General features: G+C 40.9%; 1 protein-coding gene across 3 annotated transcripts in view; it reads left to right on the plus strand.

Annotated features, from left to right (window-relative positions):
- The window catches only part of LOC140194974 (protein unc-13 homolog B-like), a 520,982-nt gene that overhangs the window by 420,090 nt on the left and 87,835 nt on the right, over window positions 1-13,057 (plus strand). For all 3 annotated transcript variants that reach the window (XM_072252479.1, XM_072252480.1, XM_072252481.1), the window contains exons 21-24: window positions 469-537; window positions 2,719-2,808; window positions 8,633-8,767; window positions 10,629-10,762. In XM_072252479.1, the coding sequence (XP_072108580.1) occupies window positions 469-537; window positions 2,719-2,808; window positions 8,633-8,767; window positions 10,629-10,762 (428 nt within the window). The remainder of the gene's footprint in view (window positions 1-468; window positions 538-2,718; window positions 2,809-8,632; window positions 8,768-10,628; window positions 10,763-13,057) is intronic.

The raw sequence follows: 13,057 nt of genomic DNA on the forward strand, positions 1-13,057 counted from the left end.
GACATTTCCAATGGTGGTTGAAAGGTCTCGGACTAGAGGGCACAGTCTCAGAATAGAACAGTGCCCCTTTAGAATAGAGGAGAGGAGGAATATCTTTAGCCAGAGGATGGAGGAACTGTAGAATTCATTGCCTCTGATGGTGTGGAGGCCAAGCCATAGGGTATTTAAAGTGGCAGTTGAAAGGTTCTTGATTAGCAAGGGCTTCAAAGTTTATGGGGAGAAGGCAGGAGAATGGGGTTGAGAGGGATAATAAGTCAGCTGTGATTATATGAACGAGCAGATTGATATACTGCATTGCCTAAACTGCTTGTATATCTTATGGCCTAAATATGAATAAAACAATGGATTTTCGAATATAGTGCTGATTAAGAGCTAGAGAATTCTTAATGTAGTCTCTTACGAAGTCGGAGATGTTTACTGAGAAATTTTTACATTGAAATTCAATCTTCTTTTATTTTAATAATTTAGAAAGAGAGGTTTGTGAAACTGCTTGATCAACTGCACAATTCACTTCGTATTGACCTTTCCATGTATAGGGTGAGTGAAAATTGTCTTAACTACCTATTTACTGTAATACTGTAAACTGCTACCTAATACTTTTTAAATAATTCTATTTCTTGGTTTGAACTCTAGATTGTGCCAAAGTCTCAGTGAGCAATGTGACATCATTTTTGCTGTATACTATCACTTCTTATGCTATCATACTATTAATATTGAACAGATGATGCAGCTTTCAATTAATTGTAAAAGTCGAGTCAAGGTTCTATTATAGGTTAGCTGACATTTTTGAGCTACTCCAGTTCTTCCATTATTAAATGTGATGCCCTTCAAACCCTTTGGTGACTTACTTGTACTTCAATGCTTAGTATATATTCTCCTCCCCCATGCAAATTAATCGATACCTATATTCCACAATATCATGTTCAAAAAATTTATTTATCATGCAATTATTTTCTTCTAGTTGACAGGAGGTGGATTAAATGCCAATATATTGTTAAATGTAAAATAAGTAGACTTCAAAAGACATTATTAACATATGCATCATTAACAGTTTTGGAAAATAGGTAAAGTTACATATAATTAACTTACTTTTCTCAATTTCTGAGAAACGTGGTGTGTTGTGATAGGTCAAAATTCAAAACTACCACAGTAAAACTCTGGCATTCTGGCACCCTGAATATATGGACATACTAGACTAGGGATTTTCTAGACAACTGGATATTTTTCCTATTAATACCTCAACAGGGTTTATTTATCATTTGTTGAATGTTACCCAATAATATAGTAGATCTTCCAGTGAACTGAGTGAGTTCCAAGAGAATGCAGGTAACTAAGACCTATTCTGTTTAAGGGGAGTGTGGGAAGTGGAGCTCCATAATTTTAAAGAGAGAACGGGGAACATTGTCCTGGTGAGTTTAAAAGGAGCATGGGAAATAGAATTTCATTAATTTTAAAGGATTGTTGGGGAACAGAATCTAATTAGTGCATGTTAGGTGAAGTTAGTTTATTCAGGAAAGCTTAAAGGGAGTGTGGGAAATAAACACTGGTGTATAATAAAAGGAGCACTAAGCTCTCTTGAATTTAAAGGACACATTAGAAACAAAACCTGGTAAAATGGAGATTTCCAAACACCCTGCATTATCAGAGTTTTTCTGTATTTGTGAAAGGAAAGCGAGCTTTTAATATTCCAGATAAATTGTCAATTGTTGAAAATATATTTTGATGGGTAGAATTTTGTTCTGTTGAAAATTGTACAAATGTATTTATTAATAAATATTCAAAACTATTCTGAGTTACTGCCATATATATCCTAAACCAGCTATGTGAGTGAACAGCCATTTTTTTTTTTTGCATACTGAAATTGCTTTGCCATTGTCAAGGCCTATCAGCTTGAAGTTATGATATCAGAATAATTCATTCTGTCTGGAGACTTCCCAGCTCCATTCACCGCAGTTTCTAGTTTAGAGAAAGTTTAATTTGTCAGGAAAAAAATATTTCAGGCTCTGAACAGGAACCCCAACCCACCCCATTGGTAATGAGTAGTCCTGTTGTTGCAATGTGTGCTAGCATCTGAAGAAACAGTTGGGTACTTAAAGGGACACAAGAGCCTCCCTGGTGAAAAGGCATAAGTTGTTGAAATGAACATTAGGAGCTGTTGTAGCTATTACTGTCATTACCAAAGTTTGTTGCCAGGTTTCTCCAGGCAATCTGGGAAAGCAATAGGAAGAAGGGCAAGCAAGAAAAAATGGGCCAAGAACTGACACACCTCTCCTCATCTGAACTCAGAACAAATTCAAATTACTGTAGTAGTCACAGTTTCTTTTTAGTATACATTTTAAAAAAGTCAAAAAGCGGCTTTTAGGAAGCTTTAAACATTTTGCGTCAGTACCCTATTGTATTTTCATCTCAAACTAATTATTAGGCAATCCAGATGGATTTATTTTCTATTCTGTATTTAATCCCAGAGGATGCTTAATGCTGACATGATATGTCTATCCAATTGATGCTTACAGAAGATGAAATCTTGTTCAAATGCTAAAAAGTGGTAGAATGAGTTATACTGCAGCTTATCTGCTAAAATGCTCAAAGTTGTGTTAAATTACTTAAAAATGTAATAATTACTTAAAGAAGTGAAAAGTTGTATTCATGTTTTATCTCCATCTGATATTGATGGAAAATAGTGAATCAGAGAATTTGAAATATTGTTTTATTTGATAGAATAATTTTCCCGCAAGTAGCCCTGAACGGTTGCAAGATCTGAAGTCCACAGTTGATCTGCTGACTAGTATAACCTTCTTCAGAATGAAGGTAATTGTTTTACTGCCTTTCTCAGCTGCTATAAACAATGATTAGATTATGAGGACACGCAGTCCTCTTTTATTGTCATTTAGTAATGCATGCATTAAGAAATGATACAATATTCCTCCGGTGTGATATCACAGAAACACAGGACAGACCAAGACTGAAAAACTGACAAAAACCACATAATTATAACATATAGTTACGACAGTGCAAGCAATACCGTAACTTGATGAACAACAGGCCATGGGCACGGTAAAAAAAAAAGTTCAAAGTCTCTCGAAAGTCCCACATCTCACACAGACGGGAGAAGGAAGAAAACTCTCCCTACCATGTCCGACCACAGTCCGACTCTGAGTCGTCCGAAAACTTCGAGCCTCCGACCAGCTCTCCGACACCGAGCACCGAGCACCACCTCTGCTGAGCGCTTCGACCCCAGCCCTGGCTGCCAGCAGCAGGCAAAGCCGAGGATTTGGGGCCTCCCGTCCGGAGATTCTCGATCACACAGTAGCAGCAGCAGCGAACCGGGCATTTTAGAAGTTTCTCCAGATGTTCCTCCATGCTTCTCATGGCTGTCTCCATCAAATCAGGATTGTGCATGGTATCCTATTTAACAAATATGATATCATTTCACCGGAGAGGCTGCGCAAAGTGCTGCTACTTCAAGTAGAGAAATAAGGGAAATGAGAGTCAGATTATATATGCTTGTGAACCATTTTTTGCCCCTCTTCTAGGCTTCACCTGCAGTTTTTGTCACCTATCAATTTGCCTCTCACTCCCCAAACTTCTGACCTAAAATAAAAATATTAAAATGGTCTCATTGGTTATATCTGTTGTAGCTTTACTTTTCCACATTGCTGCTGAGCTTGTGTTGTGTAGCCTGTCTGTTTACTGTATTACAACCATCATAATTCTACTTCAGAGAGGTAGAGTATTCCGTGAATTGGCTGTTCACTGTGGCTTCCTTCCTCATCCATGGTGCTTGCACTTAAGTGCCAGCTTGGCTCCTCATATTCCTGGCTAATGTCAGAGCAGTCTGACACTGCTGTAGCATCTGAGACCTCAGATGCAGCATTATTCCAGGCTACTGTTGGTCTTAGCTAATTTTCCCACCTTGTTCTCTGCTGCTAACTGTACCTGTTACTGTTTTGCTTCTCACTTTCACTTTCGTGACTGCTCCTTTGTTTTCTGTGGTCATGGATGCCAAAGTAAGCTTAGCACACTTACCTATTTTAATTAAACTTACTATAAAATATTCAGAGAAAGACTTCCTGGGATGTTTCGCAAAGATGCCTACGGCCCAGCTGAGTTTTAAAGATGCATTCTACCACAACCTAAAAATCAAACTGGAGCCGATCCTGTAATTTTACTGTTAAGTATTAATTTGTTTCAATAATGACTCCTTTATCTCCCCCTATGCTGCCGCTTTTTTTTATCCTCTACTTTCACTTTAAAAAATTTATTTCCCTGCCTCCTTTCTTATCTTTATACTTTATAGTTCACCTGCACTGCACTTTCTCTTCAGCTGTTACATTTCATTCTGCAATTTGTTGTTATTTTACCTTGTGCTACCTTTGGTGCACTGTGTTATGAATTGATGTGTATGAACAGTATGCAAGACAAGGTTTTCACTGTACCTCAGTATATGTGACAAAGATAAATCAATTCAATCTCCAGTGACTTGCTCCCTACTCTTTCACCTTTCATCCTCACTCGTCTCTCACCCCCTTCCCTTCACTCTTCTCCTGTTGATTCATCTTCCCTTTTCAGTCCTTTTCCCTTTTCCCTCCATCTTTCTCTTTCCTCTTACCCACTTTTCCTTTCAACTTTACTCCCCCTTATCTCTAGCTCCTCTCTTTATCTCAAATTTTTCTCATTCTTCTCTCCTCACTAATTTCACTTTTCGTCTAGCTCACCATGAGCTATTTACAATATGTTGTTTTACTTAGATTAGCAGCCAATTGGTCGAGGAATTGCACTGTTCCATCTCAAGCCTTTCACTGAATTGGCATGACATTTATTCCTTCACCTTCTACGAAGTTTGGAAAGGGAAATGCACCTTGTCAAACCGAGGGCAGCTGGAGAATGAGGTGGGGTGGGGGGTTCTGGAAAGGGTTGGAGTCAGTCACTTGATGGTAGTGATGTATGGTTTGGATTGGCCACTAGAGGACCTGGGAATGAATGGGTGCAGTAAGTCAGCCATTGAAGGAGTGGCTATGCGTTTGTGATGGGTGAAGATTCAGAGGATCAGGAGCAGCAGCAGCTGGTGCAGCAGGGGTTAGGAATGATCAAGGAGGTCTGAGTTAGAGGTCATTGGGTTTTCCTTAATGGGGCATAAAATTAAGATGTTGTCTTTTTAATTAAGAGATAAGGGCTCTGAAGGCATATTTGCTTAGCATATTCAAAATAGTGATTGATGAACATTTAGATATTAGGGAAATTGAGGGATACAGGTTTAAAACAGTGAAGTCAAGTTGGGATAATAGATCACCCATAATTTTATTGATCAGCAGGTAGTCACACTGGAACAAATGGTGTCCTAACACATCCACTTCGTAAATTGTTATTGTTTCTGTCTACGGCCTCTGTCGGTCAGAGTTGACAATGGATATTGTGTCCTTGCTGTCTAGATACATAAGCCTGGGTAGTACGATATAGACAGCAAGTTGTTGCTCATGTAGCAGGCTCACCCTCTCCAGGCATCTGATGAACCCAAGGGAACGGCAGAGTCTGATACAGCTTGGTACCACGTGTGTCGCAGGAGTCGCATTGAACTAAATATAGAACTGCCTTAGGGACTCCAGCTCTGGATTTTTCCCTCTGGGTTTACTCCTGAAGCCTTCCCCATGAGTGGCTATAGCCACAAGGTAGCAGGGGTTTGAGATCAGAGTTTTCCTTCTTGTAGATGAGATGAGCAGTCAACCATGATTGACAAGCCCCTTCTGCCTGAAGCGGCTGGTTTTAAGTGCCAGTAACCCGCCTTTGCCCCCTTTCCTGCCAGTAGAAATGGTTCTCTCAGTCTTAGTAGCCAAGCCACACATGTAATCCAGGAGCTGGGCATAGTTTTCAGGGGCTATTTCTGGCACACACCATTGGGAACATTTATTAGGTAGTGGGAGCTTGTCCCCAATTACCACCCCCGGCTAAAACAACATGCCCATGATAATGGCATTGTTTCACCAAAAAATATGATGGCACACTGAGAGGAGGCGGCTTCTCTGGCTCCCAATAATGATGCTAATTTTAAATTCTTAGATAGCGTTTTGAAGTTTCTAGTCAGAGATTTCAGTCAGCCAAAGCTTCACAAACACGGTGCCACTGAACTCCTAGACAAAATTACTTCTAAACTGCTGGCAGCACAGTTAACAGCAGTTCTCAATAGATTAGGGATTCTATGGACTCCAGGTTGAGCAACCTGGCCTGGGTGGTTCAGCGAGGAAATGGCAGATGCAGATGGAGTGAGAGGAATCAGAAACATTGCAGGAGAGCCAGGGTACTAACCTGACCTGACCAGCGGTACCATCATTTTTCCTGGTCAATGTCTGTTCACTAGAATAAAATGGACTCATTGAGACTGAGAATGAACACACAGAAAGAACATTCCGGTGCATTCTGTTTTTCACCAAAGCATGGCCAAATAACAAAACACCCTGGCTGGCCGTTTCAACTCACCAGTATGACTCTGTTCTGCCCAGACAGAAACTTCCTGTTGGGGAAATCCAAAGGAGATGGTTTCTGTGTGTACATTAACAAGGGTTGGTGGACACCTTCAGTATTTCACTCATCCAGGCTGCTGTTCCCTTGTACTTAAAATTAGACACCATTATCTTTGTACCAAAGAACATCTACACCTTCAGAACTAAATGACTACTGCCCAGTGGCACTGACACCAATCATCATGAAGTGCTTTGAACCACTGGGTGTAATGACACACATCAAAAACTCTATTCCTGCCACACTGGACACTCACTGATATGTTTATCTACAGAAGTGCTCTGTGACAGATGCCATCTGTTGTGCACCTTGCCCTGACACACGTAGAAAACAAGGATACTTATGTCAGGTTCCCCCCTCCAGGGCTCTGTGCTGAGCCTATTTCTATATTCTCTCTTCAACATGACTGTTCGACCAAGTACCCGAGAATCACATCATCAAGTTCACTAATGACCTGATAGTGGTGGGGCTCATCACCAACAACAGTGAGGCGGCCTATAGAGAGGAGGTAGAAGAGCTTGAGGCCTGGTACCAGGCAAATAACCTCTTGCTCGGTGTCAACAAGACAAAGAAAACGGTTATTGACTTCAGGAGAGCTTGCACCATTCACAGCCCACTTTGCGGCACATTAGTGGAAACTGTGAGCAGTGTCAGTCTCCTGGGAGAAAACTTCTCGCACAACCTGTCAAGGTCCCAGAACACATTCTCCCCTACCAGGAAATCTCAGCAATGCCTCACTTTCTGAGGAGGCTGACTGTGCACGTGTGTCCACAGGCTATTCTACAGATACGCAGAAGAGAGTATTCAAACAATCGGCATCACTGCACGGTACGGAAGCTGCACTGTGGCGGACCAGGTAGTCAAAACTGCCCAGCACGTCACCAGCAGCAGCCTCCCATTATCAAGGACATAAATACAAAATGTGCCGGGAAAGGGCCAGGAACATCACAAAGGATTCCACCCACCCTGCTGGTTGCACGCCCACCAGGGAGGACGCTATGTAGCATCCATCCCAGGACTACCAGACTCGAAAACAGTTACTTTCCCCAAGCGGTAAGGCTGATCTACACCTCCACCTATTAACCCTCCCCTTCACACCCCCCATCCACCACTATTTTAATATTTCTTATCATAGTCACCTTATTTACAGACACTCCCATGCCTAGCATCACCTTATGGACATAAATCAATCTCTGTATGTAAACTACCTTACATATTTTTAGTAATTGTATTTTTTGTTATTGTGTCCATTTTTTTGGTGCTGCGTCAGATTCGTGGTAACAATTATTTTGTTCTCCTTTACACTTGTGTACTAGAAATAACATTAAACAATCTTGAATTACTTTAAACATACCTTTTTCCTCTGTTCCTCCTCCTGCTGTGGAGCCAAATTATGATCCACATCTCACCCTTTGTTCCTCAACACGATGTGGATTTTACATAATTGCACAAAGGATTCTAACAATTACAGTAAACACATACAAAATGCTGGAAGAACTCAGCAGGCCGGGCAGCATCTATGGAAAAGAGTAGTCGACATTTCGGGCCAAAACTCTTTTCTATAGACGCTGCCTGGCCTGCTGCGTTTCTCCAGCATTTTGTGTGTGTTGCTCAGATTTCAAGCATCTGTTGATTTTCCCTTATTTGTAATTGGTTAACAATTAAAGTGCACAGATACACGAGTGTGTTTAACTGAGGTTCTTTCTTTCTGCCCTGTGCTGGATTTGTTATGTAGTCTGGAGGACTGCAGATAACAGTTTGTGCATTAAGAGCTGACAATACATCAGGACTGTTGGCTTTTTGGATGGTATGATGGTGAATCTTTTGTCTCCTGCTCCTCTGTAAGATGAACTCAATTGTTTTTTTTTATTGCCATGATACAATTTCGACTTTAGTATGATTATATTAGCACAGCCACAATCGTTTTCAGCACAGTTTTCAGAGAATCTTGCAGCTTTTTGAGTTATAATTCAGGATAAAATTCCTATAGACTTTATAATTAAAATACTAAATAACACAACCATTTAACTTTGCTATATCATCTAAATTTGTTTGAATGTTGTAAAATTATTGAATATATTTGAACATACATTAAACATTTGTAATTACTTATGCTTAGGTGCAGGAACTGCAGAGCCCTCCTCGTGCTAGTCAAGTGGTGAAGGACTGTGTCAAAGCTTGCCTCAATTCGACTTATGAATACATTTTCAACAACTGCCATGAATTGTATAGTCGTGAATATCAGACTGATCCAGTAAGTGATAAATTAACAATTCTAATCTCTGTGCATGAAATAGAGAACACCAGGAACACAAAAAGGGCAGGACAGCACCGTAGTGGTTGGTGCAATCACCAATCAGAACGTACATCATTTGGTTCCTTTAAACAGCTTGTTTGTTCTCCCCATGATCGCATGGGTTTCCTCTAGGAGCTCTAGTTTCCTCCCACATTCCAAAGGTGCATGGTTAGGATTAGTAAGTTGTGGGCTCGTGATGCTGGTGCCGGTGCCGGTGCCGGAAGTATGGTGACAGTTGCGGGCTGTCTCCAGCACCCTTCTCTGATTTTGTTGGCTATTGATACAAAACTGTATGTTTTGATGTTTCGATTTGCATGTGAGCATAAAGCTAGTCTTTAAGTTATCTTCATATTTTTAAGAGCAGCCAGCAGACCTCTCAAGCTGTCCTGCCATTCAGTGTAATTATTGCTAATTTCTGCTGGCCGTAACTTCTTTTCTGTGTCTGTCCCTCCTTAATCAAAGATTTCAAAGGTACATTTAATGTCAGAGAAATGTATACAATATACATCCTGAAATGCTTTTTCTTTGCAACCATCCACAAAAACAGAGAATTGCCCCCAGAGAATGAATGACAGTTAAATGTCAGAACCCCAGAGTCCCCCCAGCTCCCCTCCCTCCTGCATGTAAGTGGCAGCGAGCAACAATCCCGCCTCCCCCCACCAGCAAAAAAAAGCATCAGCACCCACCTCCAAGCATTCAAGCGTGAGCAAGGCAACAGCAAAGACACAGACTCCGTTACCCCAAAGACTACGTTGTTTACCCGGCATTCAACATATCACAGGCTCTCTCTCTCTCTAATAAGGGAGAAAGAGATGTCTCTGTTTCACAGTGAGAGGGGAGACATAACAAACAACTCACTGGTTTATGATGTTAAAAGTCTATTGCATCGGTTTTTTTGAGCTCTGTGCCCAAAGATCTCGGGTCTCTGGGCACAGTCTTAGATCTTCCATCTCCCACGACACACCGGTCTTCTGCTCGGATACCGACCTCCGATCCCCTCGTCTCCAGAGCCACGAAAGCTCGGTCCTCCGAAGGCAAGCAGAGCTCTTAGGCTGAGCCCTTGGCATGCCAAACAATGGCCAGTTGTGAAACCCCGAGAGCAGGTCCCATTCCTGCAAAGAACCGTAGTCAGCGTATAACTCCAAGTCAGGGTCTTCAAAAGAACCCTGAAAGGGAAAAATAGAGATATTAAAGATGGAAATAGGGCTGTTTCCAAAGATGCAGGCAAAGCAGTCGCTGTTAGGTGCCATTAGGTGCCAGAAAGCTCCACCTTCTTTCAAATATTCATCTACTTTCACTTTAAATATATCTAATGATCTGCTGTCCTCCACCACCCTCAGGGGCAGAGAATTCTAGAGATTCACTACCCTCTTGAGGGAAGAAATTTAAATATCCAACCCTCTTATTTTGTAGCTATTTTTCCTCATTTGTGACTTTCCTGCTAGGGAAAACTGTGGTGCTGTACATTGTAACTGTGAAGGCAATTTTGGGAAACTTAAAATATACAGCTGCTAAGCAAGCAGATAAAAAAATCTTTACTTCATTTTGCAAAGCAGATGGCAAAGCAGATGGGAGATGTAGCAGTGATTCAAGAACAATCGGTGAAGAATTTGTTAGCCATAGTGTCTCTCTCTATAGCTTGGAAGTTATAACAGGAAACAAGATTATTTACTGGCTCCTTTTCCTACCCATAGACTTAATAGCAGGATCTACCCAGTAAATACAAAAATGTCAGAAACTGTCATAGAGTTAAATGTTTCTTTTACTCCATATAACATGATATTCAATGTTTCAAATTATATTTATATCTTTTTTACAGAACAAAAAGCAAGATCTACCTCCTGAGGAACAGGGACCAAGTATTAAAAATTTGGATTTCTGGCCAAAGCTCATCACTCTAATAGTCTCCATTATTGAAGAGGACAAGAATTCATACACTCCAGTACTTAATCAGTAAGTAGGGCTGACTATAATAGTTAATGTACAGTACAATAAAAGCAGTTACTTTTTCTAAACTGTTGTGAAAAGGCAATATTTACAGATTGAACAATGCATGAAAAATGAGATTAGTTTGGGGTCTTCATTGAATTTAAGCATTTTTTTGTTCCTCTCCGCGCCTTGTGGTGCATCGGGCAGCAACCTTTCTGTTTCTTCAGCATTTTTGTCTGTTTTTACAAGGCCAAGTTGCTAGCTTGATGCTTAACCCAGCATGGATGGAAAGCGTGCAAGGAGAACACGAATGAATAGTTGAGATTTGTAACAGTAGGTGCATTGTGGCTGCCTTTATTCAAGTTTTTTTTATTATTTAAGATTTATTTCATCAATTTACCGTGGTTTGATTTGAATGCATAACTGCTAATGTTTTGACTCTGGATTATTAGTCCATTAAAGTAACTGATATGATACAATAACACTAATGAAAGAATGAATAAGTGAGAAAGCTGAATGATTGATAAAAATTGAGGGGCTGTGAATTTGGGAAGAAGACAAGAGACTGCAGTGTCTGGAAACTGAAAGAGTGGAAAACAGAATTCAAGAGGAACTCGGTGTTTCAAGAGGCAATGGTTGTGTGTCGACATTTCTAGACCTTGTATCAAGAGTCATTACAGCTGTCTCCAAAAATGCTGCTTGACCCGCTGAGTTCACCGACGTGTGAAACTTGTTCTGCATGCTGTTCATGCAGCTCAATTTATTACAACAGTGCATTGAGGTAGTATGAAGGAAAGCAAAAAAGAGTGCAGAATAAGGTGTTACGTTTGCAGAGAAATCGCAGTACTGGTAGACCATAAGGTACAAGTCATAATAACGTGGATTGTGGGAAACAAATTGAAGCAGGGAGAGCTTAAAAATGTCTGCAAATATTCCCACCAGCTGATGTGTACAGGATCTAATGATGTGATAAAGGTCACCATCTGAGCCAGGTGCTTTCTACAGGTTCACTCTCCAGAAGACTGATCTGATGCCCATAATAGTAGGAGGCTGTCAGGGTGGGTGGTGACATTCCAATATCCTTCTGTTCAAAGCATGTATATATTGAGTTAAGTCATCAGGAAGGGCTGGGCTGCTGTCATGGATGCTGCCTGACTTTGTTATGTAGCCTGTTATAACATGTAAATCCCACTGCAACAGACGGCTGGTCTGGGTCCCGATATTGGACTGGTATTTTTTCTTGGCTTCCCTGATAGCTTACTGAAATCATAATCTGGATTTCTTGCAAATGTCAGGCTTGAATGTTGCAGTCTTAGACTTCACTAAGGAGTGGATCTCCTAGTTTACCCTTAGTTTCCAGTTTGGGAGCACTCCGATTATCCTCTTTAGTACACAGTCCTCACATACTTGCTGATAATGTCCATGACAGTGGTGATATACTCATCTAGGCTGATTGCTGAGTCTGAAATGAACGAGTTTACCAACAGGAAGAATGTGGGCTACTTAGGGACAGTCAGCATAGCTTTGCGTGGGGCAGGTAATGTCTTACAGACTTGATCGGGTTTCTCTGAGGAGGGTATGGCAAGGGTTGTTGTTGACATGGAATTTAGTGACAAGGCCCTTCATGGTAGGTTGATCAGGAAGATTAAGATTTGTGGAATCCGCAGTGACTTGATAGTTTAGATTCAGAATTGGCTTCCACACTGAAGACAAAGGGTAGTGATGAAAGGATATTATTCTGGCTGGTGGTCTGTTACAGATGATGTTCTCAAGGGATTGATGCTAGGAGCTCCATTACTGCGATATTTATAAATGACTTGGATGAAAATGTAAATAGGTTGGTTAATAAGATTGCTGACAACACAAAAATTCAGGAAGTTGTGAACAACAAAGAAGGTGTAAAAGGATATAGTAAAATCATTTACAATTATGAGCAGAGGGATGGCTGGTGGACTTTAATCTGGGTAAGTGTTAAGTGTTGCGGTTTGAGGCGTCAAATGTAAGGAAAAAGTACACAGTAAATGAAAGCACTTTAACAGCATTGATCCACAGAGGGATTCTTGGGGGGGAAGGGAGTCTAATACTTCCCTGAAGCAGCATCCTGGTGAGGTAAGCTTGTGCCCTCTTCTATGCCCTCTAAAATCCTCCAGGTCCTTCTTGTAAAGGGGTAACCAGAACTCCATGTAATACTCCAACTGGGTTGTAACAAAGACAAATGGCATGCTTGCATCATTGCTAGGGCCAAGGATATAGGATCCAGGAAGTCATGATGCAATTGTATAAAACTGTGGATAGGCTGCACTTGGAATAAGTATCATA

The sequence above is a fragment of the Mobula birostris genome, chromosome 3 (genome assembly GCF_030028105.1).
Source record: "Mobula birostris isolate sMobBir1 chromosome 3, sMobBir1.hap1, whole genome shotgun sequence".
In the NCBI taxonomy this organism is placed as follows: domain Eukaryota; kingdom Metazoa; phylum Chordata; class Chondrichthyes; order Myliobatiformes; family Myliobatidae; genus Mobula; species Mobula birostris.